This window comes from Tarenaya hassleriana, unplaced genomic scaffold, assembly GCF_000463585.1.
Source record: "Tarenaya hassleriana unplaced genomic scaffold, ASM46358v1 Cleome16, whole genome shotgun sequence".
Lineage (NCBI taxonomy): Eukaryota > Viridiplantae > Streptophyta > Magnoliopsida > Brassicales > Cleomaceae > Tarenaya > Tarenaya hassleriana.
The window spans coordinates 789096-813253 of NW_010965019.1; the positions used below are offsets into that span (position 1 = coordinate 789096).

Sequence of the window (24158 nt, forward strand, 5' to 3'; positions counted from 1 at the left end):
TCTCTCCAGCACACCACGTGGCGAGATCTGCATCCGTGGAAGACCTTGTTCTCCGGGTATCACAAACGTACAGACCTCACTGACGAGGTTCTCGTCGACGGGTGGCTCCACACCGGTAAAAATCTCGGATTCCTTTGTAAAGTTATGGATGTAATTTTCTGATATTGCAAAATGAGACGGATGGGGCAATTGACGTAGGGGACGTGGGAGAGTGGCAAGCAAACGGGAGCATGAAAATAATAGACAGGAAGAAGAACATCTTCAAACTGTCGCAAGGAGAATACGTAGCCGTTGAGAACTTGGAGAACATTTACAGTCACGTCGCGGCCATTGAATCGGTAACTCTTTATTACTAGCCCTATCTCGTATATACAACTCTAATGATCTGAAAGACGGAATGAATGGATGATACAGATGTGGATATACGGGAACAGCTATGAGTCGTTCCTGGTGGCTGTGGTATGCCCCAGCAGGATACAGCTCGAACACTGGGCAAAGGATAACCACATTTCGGGCGACTTCGACTCCCTCTGCCAAAACCCAACGGCCAAAGAGTTCATCCTGGCTGAACTCTCCAGAATCGCCAAAGACAAGAAGCTGAAGGGCTTTGAAGTGATAAAAGACGTTCACTTGGAACCGGTGCCGTTCGACATGGAACGAGACCTTCTCACCCCTTCCTACAAGAAGAAACGCCCCCAACTCCTCCGTTACTATCAGAAAGTGATCGACGAAATGTACAACAAGGCGAAGAAGTAGGAAGATGGACAATGCAATTGCCTGATGAAGCAACAACTAATAGACGCACTTCTTCTTCATTGGTACTTGTACACTTGCAATCTCGTTTCCCTCTCCGCTTTGTAATTTATAAAACATGCAAGCTTGAATTATTGGACCCTCACTGATGGTGGAGGATCGATAAAATTTCATTTTTCTTCCTTCTACAAAAGAAACACGCACACACACACAACACCAAATGGAGTCGATAAAATTCCATTTGTCTTGCAATTTGATCAGCTTGAGCCCAACCTCAAATATAAATTAGAATTGGCGTGAGAGAGAAGCCCAAAACCAAGGATTCGGTTTTTGTTTATCTGTCGATAGCAAGAATTTCAGGGCCTAATTTACACGGATGGAAATATTACAGAAACACTAAGCCAAGTTACTAAATAAGCAATCATTTGAAATCTCATGTATTTTGGGATAATAACCCAAAAGTTTTCTAACTTTAATAAATTTACATAATAACCAAAAAAAAGTTTTCAAGCCACAAGGAAAGTTTTGCACGTGCCCTAAAGAAAAAAAAACGAGAATAAATTGTCACGACCAAATCACATTTCATTTAGACTGTTGCTGAGATTACAACTGACTGACGAATCAATAAGGAAAAAGACCCCAAAAGGACACACACAACACACACACACACGATATATGATACGTTTCTTGAGCACAAGGAATGAAAAACAAGCCCTTGCAAACACACGCCTTCCCCCCACATTTACCCAACCACTATCCAATATTTCTATATATATATATGTGTGTGTTTTTTTTAAAGGACTGGAAGTTGGTGGAGAAAGAGGATGAGCACTTCGACCCTTCCCTTTTGAAAGGAGTTCATTTCTCCGTCTCTTCACACCTTTCTTCCACCCCTTCCTCAGCCCCTTTTTTTTCTTTTTTACTTTTCTACCTCCTCCTAATGCCACAGAAACCAAACCTCTCTTCGCTTTTCTGCACAACCTCCATTTTTTCTTTCGGTTGGTTCAAGCCAAGGTGAAGCCTGACACAGAGACGTCAGCTGGAGATGCGGAGTGGATGTAGACGAATTCAATGGACTTTCCAGCCGGTAAAGAGCTCATCCACGACGGCAATGCGTAGGAATCGCCGGATCTCCTCAGTCCCCATATGGGTCCATATAGATTCTTGATTGAAAGGTTGAGACTTTTCAGAGCTTTTGCCGATTGGTTAGTCACCCTCGTCGAGTATCTGTAGTAGGTCTTTCCCTTTGCCGTCCACGACGCTGTCATCTTCTGAACTATGGCAAGTGGCCCGGACGATGACACTGCAGAAGCAGGATAATGACAAATGTGTCTTAGCAAACGTTAATAATGATTTTGGTATGGCTTTCATGGATCAATCTGATGAAGTTAACACAAAAACATACCAGGAACAGGAGTCACTTTCGGTTTTGGAGTAGGCATCGGTTTCTTGACAACAGGAGCGGGAACCACCTCTGCTAGGACAAGAAAAAAGGACCATGCATTGGTTGGTTACTCAAGACGGGGGGTCAGATCACCAACGCATTCACGAAAACAGACCTATCTATCTTTGCATTCACAACATACCAGGAAGAAGCTGGTTATAACGAGATGGGCCGCTGCTCAGACGAGCAAGCACACCCAGGAGTGGGGCGTTGTTGTATGTAGCCGGTTCGGTCTGCTCGTAGTTATCCCTCTGGTCAGCAAAGTTGTCATACGCGTCCGGCCCACCAACAAGGGCACCAGTCAGGACGTTCGGGTCACTGCTTTTCCGGCTGAACCACGTGGCATATCCACCTCGGCATGTGACAAAAGAGTGATCCACCTTGTAGGAGACAATGGAAGAGGCCCTGTGGTGAACCCTCTGAGGGTAGTTGTTACCATATCCGACCATGTAGCTTGTGGCCCTCGGGTTGTCTCCAAGAATGTAGTCAACCTGAGATTGTCGAAATGGCTTGTTGGCTCTTGCAAACATTTTAGGACATCGTAGATACACCGAAAGATATACTTTACGTGATCTTACCTGAGATTTCGCGAAAGACAGAAGCTGCGAAGGAGGGACATTGCCTGAGGGACAAGCCAAGCTGGTTCTAGCAGAAGAAAGGTAATCAGAGTAAACAGTGGCCACGAAAGAAGCGCTCGTGACAAACTGCATGTTGTTCCACCGCTGTCTGAAAATCAGACCGCCGGGTGTCTTCTGGATGTTTCTTGCACCCTTACCGATCAAACCACACATGAAGAACTCCGCCTTCTGTTGGTATCTCCGGAACACTGGGGCATGACGTCCTGCTTTCCCTTGCAACAAGAACTGCAAACACACGAACAGTAAAATGTGCAAATCATGTCTCAGATCATCGACACAGCGAAGATTCCATCAGAAAAAATAGAATCTTTTCAGATGACCCAAGTTTCAAACCCGGATGAAATATTATACTAATGTACCGGATTCCTAGAAAAGCAAATGTATGGTTTGGAAATTGGAGGGTCTCTTAGAGAACATACCAAAGAATCCAAACTCGATCAAAAGAATCCGATATTTTATCTGAATTGGGTTGATTAGGTTTAGATGGGTTGATTTACCTTGGCTACAAGGGTCTGAACACCAGCATACTTGACGTCCCAACCGAACTCGGTCATGGCCCAACCAGTTCCACCCATGGCGTCACCATTCCGACCCAAGTAGTCCAAGTAGTACTGGTTGTTCGACGCCTGGTACAACCACGCCGCCGACCACAGCAACTCGTCCTGTTCATTACCGCAAACACGAATTCCATTGACGGACGGATCTATAGAATTCACATATGTTCATGATCCAATCATATTCAGAATTTTGGGCGTACGTTGTAACCACTGACGGATCGGTAGTACTTCTGCGCAACGGTGATGCTGCTGTCGTATTTTCCTCTGTATTTATCCGCGAAATCGAAAAGCTGAAACAGATCATAAAAGATTGATGTGATTAACTCACGAAACAGAGCAGCAGCGATGATGATGTAACACAATGGCTAATCCGTAATATCGTAGAAGAACTAACACTTTGGCACAAGCCCAGGAGAAACAGTATTAAGAGCAGTGGCAAATCCGAAAATTTGCGGAAGAACCAGGGATGAGTTTGGGAATTTTAACAGAGTGGCAAATCCGTGATATAGAGACAAAACGAAGGCTAGTTTTGGGATTTGAGAGGAAGGGATGGCCACCGACGGACTAAGGCACGTGAGGAGATTTGAAAACGGATCTCATCGAAACGAACGGCTGAGATCGAAAGAAAAGGGTACGACGACATGATTTTGTACGGTCAAAAAACACAAAACCCCGTGATAGACGGAGAACGACGTCGTACGTCGCCCCCACCTCTAGAGATCCATCTTTTGCGGGGCCCCCTGGATTCCCCTCCAAACGACACCGTTTGGCTCCGTTATTCTTGCTAATTTCTTTAATTATTAATCAAGTGGATACCCAGAAAATAATTTAGAAAAACAAACATCGAATCCAGTATTAAATCAGAACTTTTGAGAAGATTACGAGGCAATATATAAAAAAAATAGAAGCTTAAAGCCAATTATTCACCAAAAAAATATATCTAAATTGGTTCGACGCCAAATTCTGAATAGCGGTAATTATCGCTGCATGCTTAACATGCGCCTCCAACCCCCAACGCCTAAAATGCGCCGAAAGAGACCTTGAAGAGTAATAATAGTGCTGTCTGCAACTTCCCATAGGGCCGTCCGTCAACAGTTATAGCCAAACTGCCCTTATTAACTATACCCAACACACCACGATTGCCACGCTAACCTGCGCACCTAAAACCCGGTACGGCTAAAATGAGCCGGAACTAATAATGAAAGTACCTGATAGGCGTGCTTGAGGAGGAGCCTAGAGTAGGCAGGGTTCGAGCGGCGGAAGACGATAGAGGGGGGGGCCATGGCGGCGGCGGTTTCTCCGGCGAGATCCGACCCGGGATTGCTCGGGTCGACCCGGTACGCCTTCCGGTCAGTCGTCATGTCCTCCGGTCTCTGCCAACAGTAATGGTCGGTGTTTCCATCTCCCACCTAAAAAGCAAAAAAGACCCATTAAACTAATCACACAGTAGTACAATGATAACACGTCAAAATTCAAAACCCATAATCGGAAAACAAAAATGAACTATAATTTGGTCGGAATCTGGAAGGGAACCTCTCCGTAGAGAACGTTGGGCTCGGGATGGGCTTTGATGAAGTAATCAGTGCCCCATTTGATGGCGTCCATGGCGTGGCCGAGCTCGCCGTTTTCCGCCATTTGCTTTCCGTACTCGATTACGCTCCACGACATCATCGTCACCGTGAAAGCCATCGGAAGTCCGAATTTCACGTTGTCTCCGGCGTCGTAGTACCCTCCGACCAGATTCACCTGAAATTAAAAAAAAAAAAAAACACCACCACATTAGTTAGTACGGTGAGAATCAGGATGTGCCCAGATAGATACATTGCAATTTGATATCACTGATCAGAAACAGAAAAATGTCGTTGTACCCAAAATTTCTGGATACTGAACTTTAGAGCGTAATCGTTGTCTAAATCGGACCAGAAAGACCTGAGATTAGCTTCTGTTACATAAAGTCTCAAGATTTAGTATACTTTTTTTCGAAAAATGTCGTCTGAAAGTTTAAAGGAGTTTGATCCTCGAATGTTAGGTTATATCTCGCTTACCCCATTTCCGGCGAGCGAGAAAATGCAACATTTTCCGGCACATGTGAATGATATATAGAGAGGGGAGACTTACACCACTGGATTTGCCGTCGTTAAGACCGGAGTGAGAACGCCAAGTAACCCTCTGGCTACGAGGAAGAACACCAGATCTCTGAGCTTCGAAGAAAAGAATGCTCTTCGACAGAGCCTGTCGGTAGTCATGCCCGGCGAGAGCCGCCGGAAAACAGAGGACCAGAAATAGAGCAGCCATCAAAGCCGGTCTCCGGATATTCTCCGCCATTGTCTATTTATCTCGACTTTACAACCGGAAAGATAACAAAAGCAGGGGAATTTGGAGGAGGAAGAGAGAATGCCGGCGAATTTATCAGCTAAAAAGCGCTGAAATGGCCGGGAAATTCGCCGGAGATGGATACAGAGTGGCCGGTGAAGATGAGGAAGAAGAGTTGTGAAGAGCAAGGGTTGGGCGGAAGCGCTCTATATATGGAAGAGGAAGAAGGAAGGTACCATGAGGCAGGAACATTGACAGACAGCAATAAGTGATAAATTAATTTCGAATTAATTGCGATTAATATTTACTGCAATTTTTTAAAGCCTTACATTATATTACCATATGAAACCTAGATTTCAAGTGTCCATAAAATTAATAAACAACATTACATCTCAACATTTTTCCTGCACAGAACCTCCCAAATTTTAGTATCATATTAAGTAACGTACGAAAAAAAATTAACTAGGAGAGTCAGAAACGACATGGATATATAGAAAACAAATTTCTTTTCTTTTTTTTCTCAAAAATCATGTGGGGGTAATGTATCCCATGAAGCCTTGTTTCTCTTTCACTCCCATAGCGGCGGTGCAGAATTCAATGTGTTTATAACTTTACATGTGACTTAACAAAAAAGAAAAATCCCTAATAATTATGTGTACGATTGAACATTCATAACTTATAATGGAATTATGCAAACTGTTCTAATCTTCGTTTTATAATTTTGTATTAAAAATACATCACATATTATGTTAGGAATATTTTCAGATTGTCTAATCGTCGTTTATAGGTATGCCTTCTAACGCATTAACATCCAAATTACTCTAATTTCCGGTCAAAGTTTTGCAGTGATAAACAATCGAACAAAATTAACGCTGATAGTTATGTTATTAACTTTACTAATCATAGACTAACAGCGCTCATGTGTATTCAAGGCTCATTATTAGGGGTGGCCAATTCGGTTCTTAACCGAATAACAGCGGTTCGGTTCAGTTCGGTTCGGTTATTCGCTTAATAACCGTTTGGTTGAACAAGTTCAATAACCATTCGGGTTCGGTTCGATTCGGTTAATAACCGAATAACCGCGGTTAACCGAACGGTTATTAGTGTTTATTTAGTTTTTAGTGTTATATTCTAAATATTTATATAATATTTTTATAATTTCACTTTCAATTTTCATATATTCGTTGATATCTCAAATTTTAATTTATAGATAATTATAAGTTAATTTTTTATTTGATTAAAATTTTATTTTTATATATATTATATATAAATTTATTATATTTCTTAGAATAAATGGAGCTAAAAAATGGTGAAGGTTGAAATTTTTGAAGAATTTTGAAAATTTTGTGATTTAAAATTTGAATTGAGCATTTTGGAAGATTAATATTGTATATTTTAGTTTAGATTGATAATTTTAAAGGATTAATATTAATATTATGATATAATTCGATGTTTTTAAAGATTTTTTTTCTAATTTATTTTGTATATATTAGTGTTTATTTATAACCGAATATAACCGAACCGAATCGAAACCATCAAAATTTAACCGTTTGGTTATAAATTTTTTGTGCTAAAATCGAACCGAACTGATTTAAATCATATAACTGTTCGGTTATAATTTCTTTATAAGCGAAATAACCGAATCCGAAATAACCGAACCGAAACCCGAATTGACCACCCCCACTCATTATGGGTTATGGCAACTGTGAGAATTTATGATAATACGGGCCAAGGGGGGGATAAAACCATACCGATAAAAGTAGGTGTAAAAAAAATTACAGTTTTGAGTTTCCCAAGAGGAGTAAAGAAAGCCCAAGCGACACGTTCCCTTTTATGCGAATTCTCGTAAATACCCTTCCACGGGTCCCCTCTTATTCCAGAGTGTGTACGCAAAGGTTCGGGGGTCAAGTTGGGAATCCAATTCAAATTACAAATAAATAAAATCATTGTACAAATTTGTATAAACAAAGTATCCACTCATTAAAAATAAATAATTATTATTGAGTTAATCGATTTAATAATATGATGCAAAATATTTCCAGCAATCCATGTTCCCGAGCATCATAATTGTTCTTGAGGTGAATTAAATATACAATACAACAAAGACTTGGATGGGTAGGAAATATTTCAAAATTCAATAACCAAAAGACCGATTTTTTTTTTTACTTGGGAGAAACCAAAAAATAAAAAGGTCCCGTGCAATGTTCACCTACGAAATTACGAAACAAGCCTTTGACCATGAGGAGGAAAATAAAGACTTTGAATGGTAGTGACTTTTATTTTGAGTTTTTGGCTTTAATTTTTAGTTTTTAGTTTTTAGTTTTTAGTTTTTAGTTTTTGGCTTTTGGATTTTATAATATTTGAAAACTTAAAAAAAGTAGCTTTTGATTTTTCATTGATTTTTTCATTAAAATGGTTTTCTAAATTTTTAGAAAAAGTAATTTTGTAAAAACTTGAATGTTATTTTTTTTTTTTTTGGATTCTAAAAACTCTAAAAATTCTCAAGGTCAAAATAGAGAAATCAAAGGAGCAAGGATAAAAATGTAATTTCCGGGAGAAGGCGGTGAGACAGGCGGACGTGCGGCTTTTGACACCTGGTTTTCTGGAACCATTTTACAGATCCGAATACCCGACAACCCGACCAACCACTCACTCTCCCCTTCCTTCCATTTATTTTCAAACTTTTTTCTTGGTAAAACAAATATTACTATAATATATATATGTATGTGGCGTCCCAAATCTCAGTTTCCAATTTCACTAATGCTTTCTATGGGAGACATCCTTAATAATTTGACCCGTAAAAGTAGCCACCCATGCCACGACTACGAGAGTAGTAATACTAACCTCATTTTATCCGATGATTAACAATCATTCAAGAAAAAACTTTTTATGCATGTGTCAACAAATATCGAAAATATATCAATGCCATAAATATCATGCGTATTATATAGGGTTCTGTGCTATGTGCTTCTGAAAGATGTTAGATACAAAAAACGCAACCAAATTAATTTGCAATCCCTAATCCAAGATTATATGTGTTCTATTTAACTGGACAACTCGGAATCTTATGGATGAGCCGTTAGCCGTTGATATAGTCCAAGGATTGGTAAATTATATAAAACCCACCGACAATAAAACTCGTATATATGTGTGTTATGAAATATGGTTTTTTATTGTTATTTGTATTCGTATGAATCTGTAATAGTATGGTTTTAAAATCGCAGGGAAAGGAAAGAGGACAAAGGGGGAAGGGGTCAAAAAGGCAGGGCTCCGTGTCAGATGGCTTTATTCCCAGCCCCAACCGCAATCAACGGTCTCCGCCGAATAAACTTCCCCCTTCCTCCATTTCTCACTTCTTTTTCTTTTTCTCTTTTCTCTCTTTAAATCTTTTATTATTTTTTAATATCAAACCTTTTCCCTTCTCAGTAGAGCTTATTATGTATGCGTTAATATTTACTTATTTCATGTTATCCGATATTATCGCAATGTGATTTAAGATTATTATTTTTTTATAACGGAAAACTCTAACTGTCATCCTTCGGATACGTTGACTAGATAAACCCATCGATCTGAGATCACCCTTTATATATAGATCTTTTTATCCAGAAATTACATCTTTTTCTACCATAAAGAATCGAACACTTGACCTAGAGTGCCAAGACATCACATGTCATTGATGCCAATCACTCGACCATCATGTGTTGGATGTGATTAAAGATTATTGAGGCTATATGTCAGATATTCACAAGTCTTTGATTCACTACGCCATTAGTTTATTGAAGATCCTCTATTTTTATATGACGTTTTAGCACAATTTTTTTGTTTTAAAATAAATAATGTTTTTAATTTTTCAATATAATTTTTGATATAGTTTTCCAAATGATCTCTTGTCAATAATAGTTTATGTTTCAAACAATAATTATCTATCTGTTAAATAGAGGTATTTTAGACAAAATATTTTTTTGTAATATACGTATTTAAAACTAAAACGTCATTTAAAACTGAAATGAGGGAGTATTTTCTATCTTTGATTAACGAGCCTACAATTCATCTTCTTCACTAAGAGATCAGCAACGGTAAATTAGTAAAAGAGATCAGCAGCTGACACGTCAGCGATAGTCAAAAGAGGCAAAACCTCCAGGTTGACTGGCTGTCGCCGGTTGTGTCACGGCCACGGAACCGAACCGAACTTTAAAAAAATACTTAGCATCTCATTGGATGTGGGACCCACGTGAACACTTCGTAGCCAATTAAAACGATTTAAATGCTACTGTATTCATATATCTTTTTCTTTTATTTATTTCATTTTTAACCGACTTGGTAACAAAAGGAGAAAATTCCAAAGGGAGGAGTTCAGATCTCGCCACGTCACTAGAATCTTTCTGTCCCGCATACGTGGCAATATCTTAGTGGGCCTCTCGTTAGGTACCAGAAAGGATCCTAGCGGTGCAGTGATATGGGCTTTCCTGACCCATCCATATGTCCCTTTTTTACCTTCCAAAATGCAACTTGACGTTTGATTTAATAATTAATATATTAGACAGAATAATTTGAGATATTTATTTATAAGATAATTAAAAAAAAGGATATGAAAAGGTTTAGGAGATGTTACAAAGCAACTTAGCTGACAAGAAATGTGTTGCCAATACATATACGATTGGTATGTTCTCGCAATGAATAAAATAATCTATCTTTTGTTTCTATTTTTTGTTCAAATCACATTATTTATATATTTTTTTCTACATTTCTAATTATTTGTTATTGGATAATTTCGTAAATATTTAACTAAACGACGTTCTAAGCGACGATTAGCGTGCACTCTATCTCGTGTGCATGACAGACGGCGGCTATAAGTTGTAACTTTTTATATAATGTCACACCAAAAAAAAAAACTTTTATATAATGCATATACGCGTATGGTGTATGCATGTGTATGGGTACACCAGACTATATATAACTATATACAAGTACACGTAACAAATATGTGTCATAAATTCGGACAAGTTATTGGAGTTGGAGCTGGTCACTTCTGCTTGGTGTTTAAGGTATTATCTGTATGCAATAAAATATGACCGAATCATTGATGTGTATGCATGTGTGCATATACGTATACGCTTATAGATCTCATACATGAAGATGCGCTATAAGATACACATACAATTTGCTTATCATATGATATAAAGGAAATTAAGTCAAACTCGTTATACTTATGAATTTACATATATATACACACACACACACACAAAGGTCTGTATTTGAGCTGTGAACCAAAAAATGGGAAAAATGGTTTGGAGATTGAGTAATAATAGATCAGATGATGAAAATAATTGGAAATATATATATATGGGTACAGCTAAGGATCAAAAGAGTACGAGAGAGGTGAACACATGGGGAGTCTAAAATGGTTTATAATTAATTTAATTTCGAGTAAACATATAGATGTGTAAAACTTACAATAGGAAGGAAAAAAAACAGACCAATGTCGTTTTTATTGCTCGAAGAAATTGTTGACCAAACGAGATTAGTGGAAACAGTAGAATGTGAAAGGAATATGAGGGAATATTGTGTGTATATATATCAATGCAATGCGGATATGTGTGAATCAATATACCAAATGTCTAAAATAACCCCCAAAAGGAAAAAAAATGGTCCAAATTTTAATTCGATTGCTATTTTATAATTCGCAACCATACATTATATGTTTTTAAAAGGTATACGGCGAAGGTTTATAATTTCATATGATTATTTATAAGGATTGACAATATTCACGTATACATATGCTCTCACCGGAGACATGTATGTCAAATTGTCAATGGTCATCATGGATAGTGGGAACTTTTTTTTTTCTTTTCAATTTTTCATGGGTATGGTGGGAATATTACATGAAATGCCTCTAGAAATTTGCGGAATGATATCTTTATTCATAATCAGAAACGAAAGTCTTACATTCAATCAGTAAACTAAATAAAATAATAAATATTTCTAAATATATATTTTCTAGATTTGATAAGATTGATATATCTTGTAATATTTTTTAAAATCCGGTATATCTCAACAATGACTTATAGAATATGTTAATTTATTTAAAATTTATGTACATGTCCGTATCTATGAATATGGTAGTCGTTAGGATTATGCGCAGATCTAGCCATCATTTTGTTTTAAATTTTCCGAGTATATATAACAGTAACATCACAGTAATGGTAGTATATGTGTGTGTGTGTATATATACACTCACATTAAAATAAAAGTTTTTTTTATTTATTTTAACCGTTATATAGGCTCGAATTTTTTCCAGTGAATTTCCACTGTAATGCGTGAAGGGCCCAGCGTGAAGAAAAAGTGGTCCCCCCTCCCCAACCCTACGAGCATATAATTCGCAAGCAATGTGACAATTTTACGATTTTGAGAATACTTTAATTATTTTTATTATAATTATATATATGAATTTTATTTTAAAATTTATCTGTTTCTCATACGCGTAAAGAAGACGAATTTTGAGGGCCACGGGGTTCACACGTGCGAAGAAAGTGTCCCTTCGTAAATGATCTTCTTAAAGACACTTGTCCCTACGAAGATCCCTTTGGATTTTATGTCAAGGCCTCGTCTCCCCTTCCTCTACAATAATCCTCTTCTTTTTTTCATCTCCATAGTTTTTTTTTTCGTTTAAGAAACAAATATACAAAAATATCGCCAACAATATATATATATATTACTACCAAGTCGATGTCTATAATAAAGGTCAGACCATATAATTTAATTTTGTAGTCTTACATGATTACATTTATATTCTCCTTGACGGTGAAAAATAGTTCTATATATATATATATTAACATGTCCTTCAATATGGGATAGGACTTCTAATAATGGGAAAAGGGTCCCTGGAGTTCATGACCTTTGTCCCCAACCCTTCTATGTTTTCTTTCCACATTTCATGAAGATGTTATTTCCTAGAAATTTCCCATATCCCTTCTTCTCCCTCTCTTTTTCCAATAATATATTATATAAAATATAAAGAAAAGGCTAGATTCCGAAAAAGAAGTTTATTTTCCATATTGAGAGTATAATGGAACTTACTTTAAATTGTTTTAGGTCGCTATATAATGAAAATATTATTGCACCCACTATCATTAAATGCGCCTAAACTTGTCCTTTTTTCAAAAAAACTACAAAATATATGGGGAATGAATGTTATACATGTATTCTTAGACTGATATTTTGAGTACAAACTTTGGAAATTTAGAAGTTAGTATTTTTTTTGGTTTAAATAAAAATGATAAAGTGGATTTTTTAACTTTTTTTTCGTGTGGAATCAGTCATGCATATTAGTTTATATTTTCAAAGGAATGTCAAATATGACAAAATGTTAACAATTTGTATTAAAAATATAGAGTGTATCTTTTATTATTTTATCTATTTGTTCTTATAGTGAAGTTCTAATATGGTCGACCAGGTTCACACCTAATTTTTGTCCGTATTATCCGATATTTTTTTATTTACCTCTTTTTTCGTTAGAAAAGATATAGTCCAATATACCTTTCATGTTTCCACTAATTTCAATAAACCGAGAAAACAATTAGTTGATTGCCGCAATCGTAGCATTGAGGAGTGTGTGTGTATATATGTATGTGTATATATATGCATCATTCGTATAAAGAGACGTATTATTGTACTATATAATATTGAAATCCAATGAATTACATAGATCGATGAGTGTAGTTGCATTTGCATAGCCCGCAAATCATGGCAGATTACGATGTGATACAATATCATGATTAATGGCGTGGAATATGATCACCCAATTTTTATTTGATATATCTATAGTTTCCTCTAATTATTCAAATCATGGTTTTGGACAACAAAACTGATGTTTTTTTTTTTAACCTAATGTCGTTATTTTAAAATTTTAATACAACTACACGAAGACACCCATTAACTAAGGATGGGCGCTCTTGGTTCTTCGAACCAAAATCCTTTATATTTTTTCAGAATTATATCATTCAAAATTTTCGAACGGTACATTTTTTTTATAAAACCGAATTTTTTCGAAATTGAATAGAATTTTATAAAATTTTCGAAAAACCGAATTTTTCTAAAAAAATCTATTTTTTTAACAAAACCAAATAATATATGGTACTAATTTGACATAAATTTTAAAATACTAAATAAAATATTCCCAAATCGAACCGGTGAAATTATAAAATTTTCGAAAAAATAAATTTTTTTAAAAAATCTATTTTTTTTTAACAAAAATAGAAATCGAACTGAACCAAATAATATATGATATTAATTTGATATAAATTTTAAAATACTAAATAAACCGTTTTCAAATTGAACGCTAAAATTTTGAAATTTTGAAGCAATCCCGAAAGACCATCCTACCCCTACCATTAACTATATATATTGTCCACGCAAGGCTTCTTATTGGTTTTACTAATTATTCTCTTTTTTTCTTTTCGGTAGCTGACGTGGACACCCCGCTTACGTTTTAAAAATATCATTTTTAAATTAAAATTCAGTGGGAGAAATGTGTTATTTATTTGCGTATATTGTATCATTGGTGTAAAATTTTATACTTGAAGAAGGTTTGGGTGTTGTAGGTCAGTTCAATAATAATGTTTACTCGATTGATTTCGAAACCAAAAATATTTAAAGTTGTGTGGTCTGTATGGTGCAAAAAAGATATTTAGGGATGATAAATCATGATTTTGAAGACAAAAAAAAAATCATTTCTTATTTGGATATGATTTGAAATATAAATAAATAAAGAAGGCATCAAATTTTCTCTGGCCTACAAATATATCAAATCATCTTTAAAGATGGATATATTACATTCTTTTATACATCCTTTTCAATATATATATATATATATATATATATGTATGATTCGATTTTTTTTTTTTTGTAAGTGGAAGCAAAGCACCCTCGAAATATCTTTATTCCGTAAACGTCAATTTCACCACAGAACAACAAATTAATGTCGGTTTTTTTTTAACAATTTAATTTTCACAATATATATACTTCTATCATAATGAAAGCATATGTTTCACGTATAGTTATGTTGAAAATATATATTTTTGAAAATCACTGTTTGATTAATAATACATCCATATCGGGTTCTGTGACTATTTATATTTTTAAATGATCAAATTAGCATTCAATCTGAATACAATTTTATACTATTTATTCCAATTATTTTTATGCGACGAGTTATCAATTTACGGAGAAAATACTATTAGCCATAGAGCCCCGTAAAAGAGATCCCATTCCCATGTCTGTATGTATTGACCACGTAGCCGATAGCTTTTTCAACCTAATTCTCGAATTTTAAACCATTCACCTACTCTGTTTATTATATTTATATATATATATATATATATATATATTTGAATAATGAAAAAGTGATAAAATCCCATATACGGTAAATATGGGGGTTGTTAAGACAATTTCATCATCGCATCAAAAGACGGTTTGAATATTCTATACATAATTAACAATCGATAATCATTTTTAATCATGTATAAGATAATGTTATTTAAAGGTTTTCACGTACCTCCTCCTGTTCACTGGCTTTCAATCATTTACAATTAATTTGAAAAAATCAATTATTCGACCGCCTGCATTCACTGTTTCACATGACTCTGCCGTTTCTTGTCCTCACGATGGAACAATAGTCCGAATAACTCTTTATAAAAATAAAGTCCGAATAACATAACATTTATTTTATTTTTTGTAACAATTGATTCCATCGTCAAGCCACCAGACAAATCACTTATTACATCGTTAAATTTGCGCAATGAACGGGTTTAATTACACGTGTCGACTTAGTGTGGGGGTACCGAACTGTATCGACGGGTCTAAACCGGTTTAAATGAAGAATTCACTGGCCGACAAAAGCCTCGAGAGTACGGTAAGAAACTTTTTATGTACTAGCGGAAGCCAGATCTGGACCGTCCAAATCATTTGGGCCCCACGTCACTGGTTACGATCGACGTCCCATGTTCAGTGAAATGAAAGGACACGTGTCCAAATCTCAGCGACTTCTTGTGCACGTGAGTGCACATGCTAGATGCCAACTAAGCGGGGCCCACCATGTGATCTCTTAATACAGTGCCACGTGGTGGCCTCCGGTGGCGCCTCGCTCCGCGTGAAAGACCCTCTGTATTTTGCTGTTCCGACTTCCGTGTGTAATTATAAGAAACTTCGAATTTTCATAATAGCCTCTTTACTTTTATATATTTCAAATTCGACACCATAGTTCTTAAGAAGAAAAAATTAAACCCCTCCCAATTTTCTCATATGCTGGTTCCACACTTGGCTGCAGCCATTCAAGGAATTGGGTGTCGGCTTCGAACCTGACGACGGTGGGAGGCGGCAGGGTCCCAATCTCATTTCAATCTGGAAGATTTATTATTTGGATTTCTTTTATACTCAACTACATTTAACGGTTGAAAATAAAAATAACGATAATAAGCCATATGGAAAATATAATGGGCCATCACTACTAAATTTCTTCGAAGATGGATTCATTATAGACCCAAGAAATTTAAAAAATGGGCTGCAAGATGGGTTCTTTAAAAGCCCAAAACGTTTTTTTTTTTGGAAGATGATCTTTCGGGCTATTTCTTTCATGAAGATAATTTAAAGATTAGATGCTTTTCACACAGCTGCGACGTATTTGCTTATTAAGAAATTGGTCCCCTCGGGATTCTTCGTCCAATTCAGCGTTCAGACTGTGTGTGTTCAGCCACTGGTGGATAAGACCTTCCCCAAATGTGCAAACAATCATCCATTTCTTTCGATGCTTATTGAATTGTAGAAATCTAAACAAAAAAAACATAATATTCTGTTCTCATTAAAATTTATTTTGCTCGACGTGTATGGAATGAATCGTATGACAATTTATAGATTGGAGGTCCAATAAGGAATTTAATATTAAATTCCTCGCCAAAGAAAGACGAAAAAGAGGTATACATACATACATACGTGTCCATGTATAACACGTATGTGTCCATATCATATTTTTCCCCCAATATATATATATATATATATATATATAATTTGTAGCGTCGAGACGTTGCGTACAACTCTTATACCTTATAAATAACGGACAAGTTCCCAAGTTGCACACTCAGACAACGAATTCAATAACTAATAAAAACCCCAAGAACCTTCGAAGATTTTATACATTTACACAAGAAAAAAATCCAATGGCAGTTTCATCATCATCAGCTTATTTCCTCTGCCCAAACGTCGCCGTTTACAGGCCCCACCGCCAACCCACCAGCGTGTCAGCCACGTCATCATCGTTCTACGAGGTTCTCGGCATACCGGTGGGTGCCACGTGTCAGGATATTAAGTCGGCGTATCGTAGACTCGCTCGTACCGTACACCCTGACGTGGCAGCAGCGGCGAGTGAAGCCAACGCGCGCGAGTTCATGAGGATACACGAGGCGTACACGACGTTGTCGGACCTGGAGAAACGTGGGGATTACGATCGGATGATTTACGGCCGTAGATGCATTAAGGCCACGGCGTATCCAACGGTTGTGGGGCTCTCATCGGTTTCTGGTTACACACGGAGACGTACGTGGGAGACTGACCAGTGTTGGTAGGGTAATTACGTTCCCAAAATTTGTTAAGAAATAAAAAAAAATGTTCATATTGTCTGTGAGAAATGAGTAATTTGGTACGAGTTTTATTGCAAGTTGTTTTAGAACTCAAGATCAAGTTATAGATTTCGATCTCTAAATAATATTTTTTAAAAGAAAATGAGTAAAAAAACATTGGACGAATGTCCATCTCACTCTACTATATAGTATATGTTTTATCTTATTTTTTGCCTCAAGCCATAAAAATACTGTTAAAAAAAAATTGGACTTTTCCTTATTTCTCCTAACAGAACAGGGTTTTATGATTTTAAAAAAAAAATTCGTACAACTCTTTTGGGTGTCTGAAAAAAGAACGTTCTTTGGATCTTTTACGTGAGAATAATAAAAAAAGACAAGAGCCGAGAGGGAAATATGATGAGAAATAAATTAATATGAGAGAGAGAGAGAGAGAGAGAGAGAGGGGGTAAACTAACTACTTGGACCAGGCGACAGCTTCAATATCAGACTGGGCGCTTCGATAGAGTTCAAGTCGCTTGGCGATGTTCGTCCTCCTCTGCTGAACTCACCGTGCCGCGAGCGACGAAGCTGTAGATCAACGATTGTTGCCCCATCTTTTTCACCCGCAATCTGGACGAACGAAAGCCCTAACACCAGAGTCCGATCCGATCGTTTTCGATCAGAGAGATTTGTTTTCCAGTCTTCGTGTGTACGGAAGCAAATGATCTAAAATAACAAAGAACGAGGGGTTGAGAGAGAGAGAGAGAGAGAGAGAGAGAGAGAGAGAGGACGCAGCGACCGGAGTGAACTGACTAACCTCTTTCTGGCCAAGTTGGGTGAAGAAGAAATCGAGAAGGCTCCGTTTAGCCTCGCGGACTTGACAGTGGACTATGGATTTCGGTATGGAATTGCTCAAGCTGCCACATACCATGTTCACGTACGACAGCACATTTGATCCTGTTTATGTTTCTCCCCCCATGAAAACAGAGCTCCGAATACGAGATGCATACACAACACACAAGTGGACAGAGTGGTTACCGATTCGGCGGAGATAGGCGTCGTTGTACCGATCGAAAATCGAGTGGGTTGGATTGCCACCCTTTTCAGCATCTTGTGGAAGTTTCCTGAAGAATTCCACTGTCAAGTACCCACTCTCCATGTCCACCAGTAGCAGCGTTGCCTTCTTACTCTCCTCCCTCATTCGGTCCAGTGACTCTATCGCCGCACCCGTTACTTCCACTCTCAGTGTCGGGTATTGCTTCAGTTCCTGTCGTTTTAACAAAATTGACACGTGCTTGCTTAGATGATATCCATCCTGCTATGCCATGACCTGACCCTGACAGAGTTGTAATATCAAACATCTGAGAGTTTCTTACAGACGTCTCGCCAACTGACTTGTGAATTAGATCCTTGAGAATGGCATGAACCTGCAGCAGGGAGGAGGTTCATGTTATGATCAAAACAGAGCTCAAGACAACAAAACGGCATTACAGAAGCTGGTTATTTGTACCGCGTCGACTGCTGCTTCAGCTGGGCCTCTGATGGAGACTAGGCATGATTCTATGAGGCGGCGATACCCTTGCTCAGGAGCTATAAGATGCGGTTGATATCCATCTGCTTCTGTTATCAGTTTCCGTACATTGTCCATCGATAGATGCTTGTCAAATTGCAATCTTTTAATGGCTGCTGGGAATTGATTGGCGAATACACCATTAATCTTTTCACCACCAGAACGTCTGAAGTCAGATTGTTTGTTATCAGCAGCCGGGTAAGTATAAACGAGTTAATTATCCAGAAGGGTATATATATGTATGGTGGCGATTGTATCACTCACGTTCCATCCAGGTGTTCCTTGAACGTTTGGTCAAACGCACGACAAATCTCCATTATCATGTATAGTTTTCCCTGCACACAAGAGGTGGGAAGATGGTGATGGTTGGAGGAGAAAACTTGGAATGAAAAAAGCAAAAGCCAAAGGGGACTTTTGGCAATAAGATTCTTACACCAGCATCTGCAGCAATAGGTTTCCCCAGGCGATTCAGTTCCGTCTCTAACTCGGCAATAGTTTTTGTAATAAGAGACTGAAGTCCTGGAATTCGCGACTTGATGACAGTTTCCAGATGCTGAATTTTTTTTATCAACTTTTAGATGGAATTCTTTTTTGCCGATATATGATCATACATAACAAGATCACAATATGAAAATAAACATGCAAGCTCCTCAACTATAAAGAGAGAATTGCATACCTTGGAGAGCATTTTTCCCAAATATTCTGAACCCATCCTCTCAGATAGATGTCTATACTCAGAGGTAGTTTGGAAGTACTCACGTTCTCGCCGGCGAGCAGCAATCATATCAACACTCTTATTAATGTCGGCTTGAGACCGGTTGACGACACCAACCCATGGATACCTTAGCTTATATGACCTTCCCTCCAGAATCTAAAATTTTTCCAGATTTCAGAAAAAGATGTAGCAGACTGAAGTGAACTTGAACGGGAAATATTTTCAGTAATACAAGACATTAAGTATCATTCTTGTATTGGTTTCGAGATGTTCTTGCGCTGATATTCGGAAACAAATCTCACTTTATCATCTTTCTATAGTTTCATGAGGCAATAAAAATGGCTGTTGCAGATGAATGATTTCCGAGTAGTTTTTCATCTAAATGCAGGTATATAGCTTGCTGTTGGTATATACCATGAAAAGTTTCTTGATAGATTATCACTAGAATGAGCTAAATAGAAAAAAAAAGTACATTTCTGTATAGTTTATCGCAACATATAGCATCTAAAAGAAATACTTACCTCAACAGCATTAGTGCCCTGGTCCATAAGATCAATCTTTGTCAAAACTCCAAAAGTCCTGTCTCCTGTTTGCAGCAAGGAAGTAAACGGCAAACCGGAGAATAAGAATCCATCTATTCAACCAAGTAGCTCCAAGCACTATTCATTATATTACACTGATTCTTCACCTCGTAACCCAGAGGGTAACACTATCCTAACTTTTAAAGATAACCAATAAACCATTCATGTCAACCTGATATTTCATGGTCCGTAGAGCATAGCATTGTTTGCTTCAAAATTCAAAAATCAGAGTAATAAAAAACATAAAGAATGGAGCAGATCAGACCTTTTGGGTCAACTTCACGGGAGATCTTAATGGCATCAGATGTAGCAAGATCTTGGTTTGCAGGAGAAATAGCCAGTATAATGCAGTTTGGCTGCCGAAAGGTAAAAAAGTAATCAAAATTTTATTCTGATGCAACCTCCCCTGGAATATTGTAGATGACATACTGAACAATCTTCGGAAGGACAGAGTAGAAAGCCGAAACTAGCATCAAGCTTTGAAAATTGGTAGATATTCATTCTGCTTCATGTACGCATGCTTTCAGATAATACATACCTTCTCAATAAAAGATCTGACCATGTTCTCTATATCTAGAACAATGCTCTCAGGCTGACCGTCTGCAAGTCGTACCATCGGGTATTTATTAATGTTCGTCACCAAATCAAGTCGGAAGAAAGAAATTTTAACCACCGATTAGAGGTACGTTCTGTCGCTTACCCACAGCTACTTTTGTTAGTCCAGGAAGATCAATCAGTGTTAAGTTCACAACTGCAACGTTTTTGGAATAGAAATTAATGGAGGACGGAGACAAAGATAAACGTAGAAGACAGAAGAGAACAAAGAGCTTTAGTTGGATTAAGATTCACATTAGGAACAAAAATAAAATTTAAAGACGTTTTGCTTATCCACCAATTTCTAAACAGCTTATATTCATTTTCAACGAATGTAAAACTGAAGTGAAATGACATATCTCACCATTAGGGGAAAAGATACTAAGATGAATTGGGACGGTAGAGATTTGCTTGGAGCGACCAGTTTCACGATCAGTCTCATCTGAGATCTCCTGCCTCACGGCAGCTGCATGCCCCAGAAAGAAAAGAAAGAAGACCTCAAACGCATGAAGTAACATGTATTACCAACAAGAGGTGCTAGACGAGGAAAACGCATAGGCAAACCGGTAGCAAACATCAACACCTTTTACAAAAATAAGAGGGTAGCAAACATAGCGAATCGTGGCAAATATTACCACTCAAATATTAGCAAGAACAAAATATTTATATATATATATATATATATATATATATATATATATATCCCATCATATAGAGGAACATACCAAAATCAGTAAACTTCTTCTTTGGAAGGTGCATAAACTCTGCATATTCTCTTCCTTCATCAATTCTGTGAAGCTGCAGGACAAGAGGTCTCCTTGTAACAATTCCTACATACAAGACGTTGGATTTAGTGACTAATACATCAAGAACATTTCACTTACGAGCTAAATCATGCACCTTTATGAGCTGATCTGCCCGCAGAAGAAAGTAATTCCAAGCACATTTACCTGCTCCGCGAGGTAGAAAATCCTTTCCAACAACACTTTCGAGCACTGAAGACTTTCCAGAGCTCTAGAAATGATCAGAAACATAATACACATCAGTTGATCCGAAAGTAAACAATAAATATAATGTAATAAACACATTGAATGCAAAGCCTGAAAATATTCTTCCTTTTCTGATTGTTAGTGATTACACTCCTTAAGAAATTCAACATTCATAGAATGAGGCTAATCCGTAAGCAAAACAGTTTCTTATTTGCAGGGAGAAACCATTTATTTCTTGGCCTTCTTTTGAACAAACAAAAGGGTAATGAAAGAATACTAATCTCCAAGACAACATCATCATAATTTCGAGCCAAATCTGAGATTTAATTTCAGCGACAAATATCAGATCTCTTACTTCGAAAATGTCAAACGAAAAATGGGATCAGAGAAATGAAATGTGACTCCAAACCTAAAACGCACGTTTGCCGAACCAGAAGGCAGTATCTAAGATCTAAAGCGAATCACGGATTCCCGGTCCAAAATAGAAAGGATAGAACGATCGCACCAAATTCAGGAGAAAGCGGTACGATACCTGACCACCGACGACGGCAATGGCGGGCAAGGAATCCCAGAGAGTGGGAAGGGAGCTTCCTTCGCCGTGATCGCCCAAGGCCGTACATGCTCTCTGTATCTTGTTCACCAGCGTTATCAAATTCTCCATCTGTCCTCGATTTCACTCGGCGGCAAGGAACAACCGTGCGAAGGTCTCCGGAGAAGAAGAAGAGGGAGAGATAGAGGAACATACCAAAATCAGTAAACTTCTTCTTTGGAAGGTGCATAAACTCTGCATATTCTCTTCCTTCATCAATTCTGTGAAGCTGCAGGACAAGAGGTCTCCTTGTAACAATTCCTACATACAAGACGTTGGATTTAGTGACTAATACATCAAGAACATTTCACTTACGAGCTAAATCATGCACCTTTATGAGCTGATCTGCCCGCAGAAGAAAGTAATTCCAAGCACATTTACCTGCTCCGCGAGGTAGAAAATCCTTTCCAACAACACTTTCGAGCACTGAAGACTTTCCAGAGCTCTAGAAATGATCAGAAACATAATACACATCAGTTGATCCGAAAGTAAACAATAAATATAATGTAATAAACACATTGAATGCAAAGCCTGAAAATATTCTTCCTTTTCTGATTGTTAGTGATTACACTCCTTAAGAAATTCAACATTCATAGAATGAGGCTAATCCGTAAGCAAAACAGTTTCTTATTTGCAGGGAGAAACCATTTATTTCTTGGCCTTCTTTTGAACAAACAAAAGGGTAATGAAAGAATACTAATCTCCAAGACAACATCATCATAATTTCGAGCCAAATCTGAGATTTAATTTCAGCGACAAATATCAGATCTCTTACTTCGAAAATGTCAAACGAAAAATGGGATCAGAGAAATGAAATGTGACTCCAAACCTAAAACGCACGTTTGCCGAACCAGAAGGCAGTATCTAAGATCTAAAGCGAATCACGGATTCCCGGTCCAAAATAGAAAGGATAGAACGATCGCACCAAATTCAGGAGAAAGCGGTACGATACCTGACCACCGACGACGGCAATGGCGGGCAAGGAATCCCAGAGAGTGGGAAGGGAGCTTCCTTCGCCGTGATCGCCCAAGGCCGTACATGCTCTCTGTATCTTGTTCACCAGCGTTATCAAATTCTCCATCTGTCCTCGATTTCACTCGGCGGCAAGGAACAACCGTGCGAAGGTCTCCGGAGAAGAAGAAGAGGGAGAGAGGATGGAACGGAAGAACCGCGAACGCGCTAACATATCGCTAACATATAGGCGACCGTTGAATTTTCATAGGAATGCAGAATGATAAACGGATATGCCGAAAGTGCCCCTGGAGAAACCTTAAATTACAATAAGTCCAAATTTGAAATCAAGGCCCATTATCTTTTTTTTTTTTTTTGTTGCAAAAGCCCAAACCTTAACGTTCTTTTATGTAAAATGTATGCTACTCTGCCATCGACCCAGGGCATATGCATAGGGCTCTGAATTTTTTACGCCTCACTTTTTTTTAATAAAAATATTATTTTTTAAAATTCAACAAAAATAATAAAACAATTATTATAAATTAAAAAATTTAAATTTTAAAATTATAATAGATCTTTTATATTTTAGAAATTATATTTTTATTTTCTAAATTTTTATCATTATATATTTAAAAAAATAAAGAAATTAGAATAAAAGAATATTTTTAATCAAAAGTTTTATAAAAATAAAATTGATTTTAGTTTGTATTATTCTTTAAAATAAAGTAATAATTTATATGTTTTAAATTTTTTATTGGAATATAAATGATATAATTTTTTTTTCTATTCTTTGTTTTTTATAGAATTTGAAATTTTATGTGTTAATTAGTATATTTTGAAAAAATATTAAATATT

At 37.1% G+C, this 24158-nt stretch overlaps 3 protein-coding genes across 6 annotated transcripts in view; 1 reads left to right on the top strand and 2 right to left on the bottom strand.

The window, feature by feature from the left end:
- The window catches only part of LOC104809331 (long chain acyl-CoA synthetase 3), a 5029-nt gene extending 4093 nt beyond the window's left edge, over positions 1 to 936 (top strand). Inside the window, 4 exon segments of the mRNA XM_010535278.2 lie at positions 1 to 38; positions 41 to 115; positions 199 to 338; positions 415 to 936. The exon segment at positions 1 to 38 is cut by the window's left edge and continues 1 nt beyond it. Coding sequence (XP_010533580.1) covers positions 1 to 38; positions 41 to 115; positions 199 to 338; positions 415 to 756 — 595 coding nt within the window. The 3' untranslated portion in view covers positions 757 to 936.
- Positions 937 to 1305: 369 nt separating this feature from the next.
- LOC104809332 (endoglucanase 6) lies at positions 1306 to 5891 on the bottom strand. 2 transcript variants are annotated; one of them, XM_019202098.1, is made up of 10 exons: positions 5438 to 5891; positions 5261 to 5334; positions 4926 to 5138; positions 4601 to 4801; positions 3593 to 3682; positions 3333 to 3497; positions 2776 to 3060; positions 2340 to 2688; positions 2159 to 2227; positions 1306 to 2056 (listed from the first exon to the last, which is right to left on the bottom strand). In XM_019202098.1, exons 1-10 carry the CDS (start codon positions 5715 to 5717, stop codon positions 1758 to 1760), a joined length of 2025 nt encoding a protein of 674 aa, XP_019057643.1. In that variant the 5' UTR covers positions 5718 to 5891; the 3' UTR covers positions 1306 to 1757. The 2 variants fall into 2 exon arrangements, with proteins under 2 accessions (XP_019057643.1, XP_010533581.1); XM_010535279.2 differs by lacking the exon at positions 5261 to 5334 and having other exon boundaries at positions 5511 to 5889.
- A 10927-nt stretch (positions 5892 to 16818) lies between these two features.
- LOC104809333 (dynamin-related protein 1B) lies at positions 16819 to 23519 on the bottom strand. 3 transcript variants are annotated; one of them, XM_010535281.2, is made up of 16 exons: positions 22296 to 22487; positions 21725 to 21788; positions 21500 to 21604; positions 21139 to 21240; positions 20881 to 20931; positions 20719 to 20780; positions 20446 to 20536; positions 20121 to 20185; positions 19561 to 19755; positions 19318 to 19437; positions 19149 to 19219; positions 18825 to 19050; positions 18691 to 18741; positions 18353 to 18581; positions 18051 to 18271; positions 16819 to 17873 (listed from the first exon to the last, which is right to left on the bottom strand). In XM_010535281.2, exons 1-16 carry the CDS (start codon positions 22422 to 22424, stop codon positions 17790 to 17792), a joined length of 1866 nt encoding a protein of 621 aa, XP_010533583.1. In that variant the 5' UTR covers positions 22425 to 22487; the 3' UTR covers positions 16819 to 17789. The 3 variants fall into 3 exon arrangements, with proteins under 3 accessions (XP_010533583.1, XP_010533582.1, XP_019057644.1); XM_010535280.1 differs by lacking the exons at positions 16819 to 17873; positions 21500 to 21604; positions 21725 to 21788; positions 22296 to 22487 and adding exons at positions 22509 to 22613; positions 22734 to 22797; positions 23305 to 23519 and having other exon boundaries at positions 17886 to 18271; XM_019202099.1 differs by lacking the exon at positions 16819 to 17873 and having other exon boundaries at positions 17886 to 18271.
- Between the last annotated feature and the right edge of the window lie 639 nt (positions 23520 to 24158).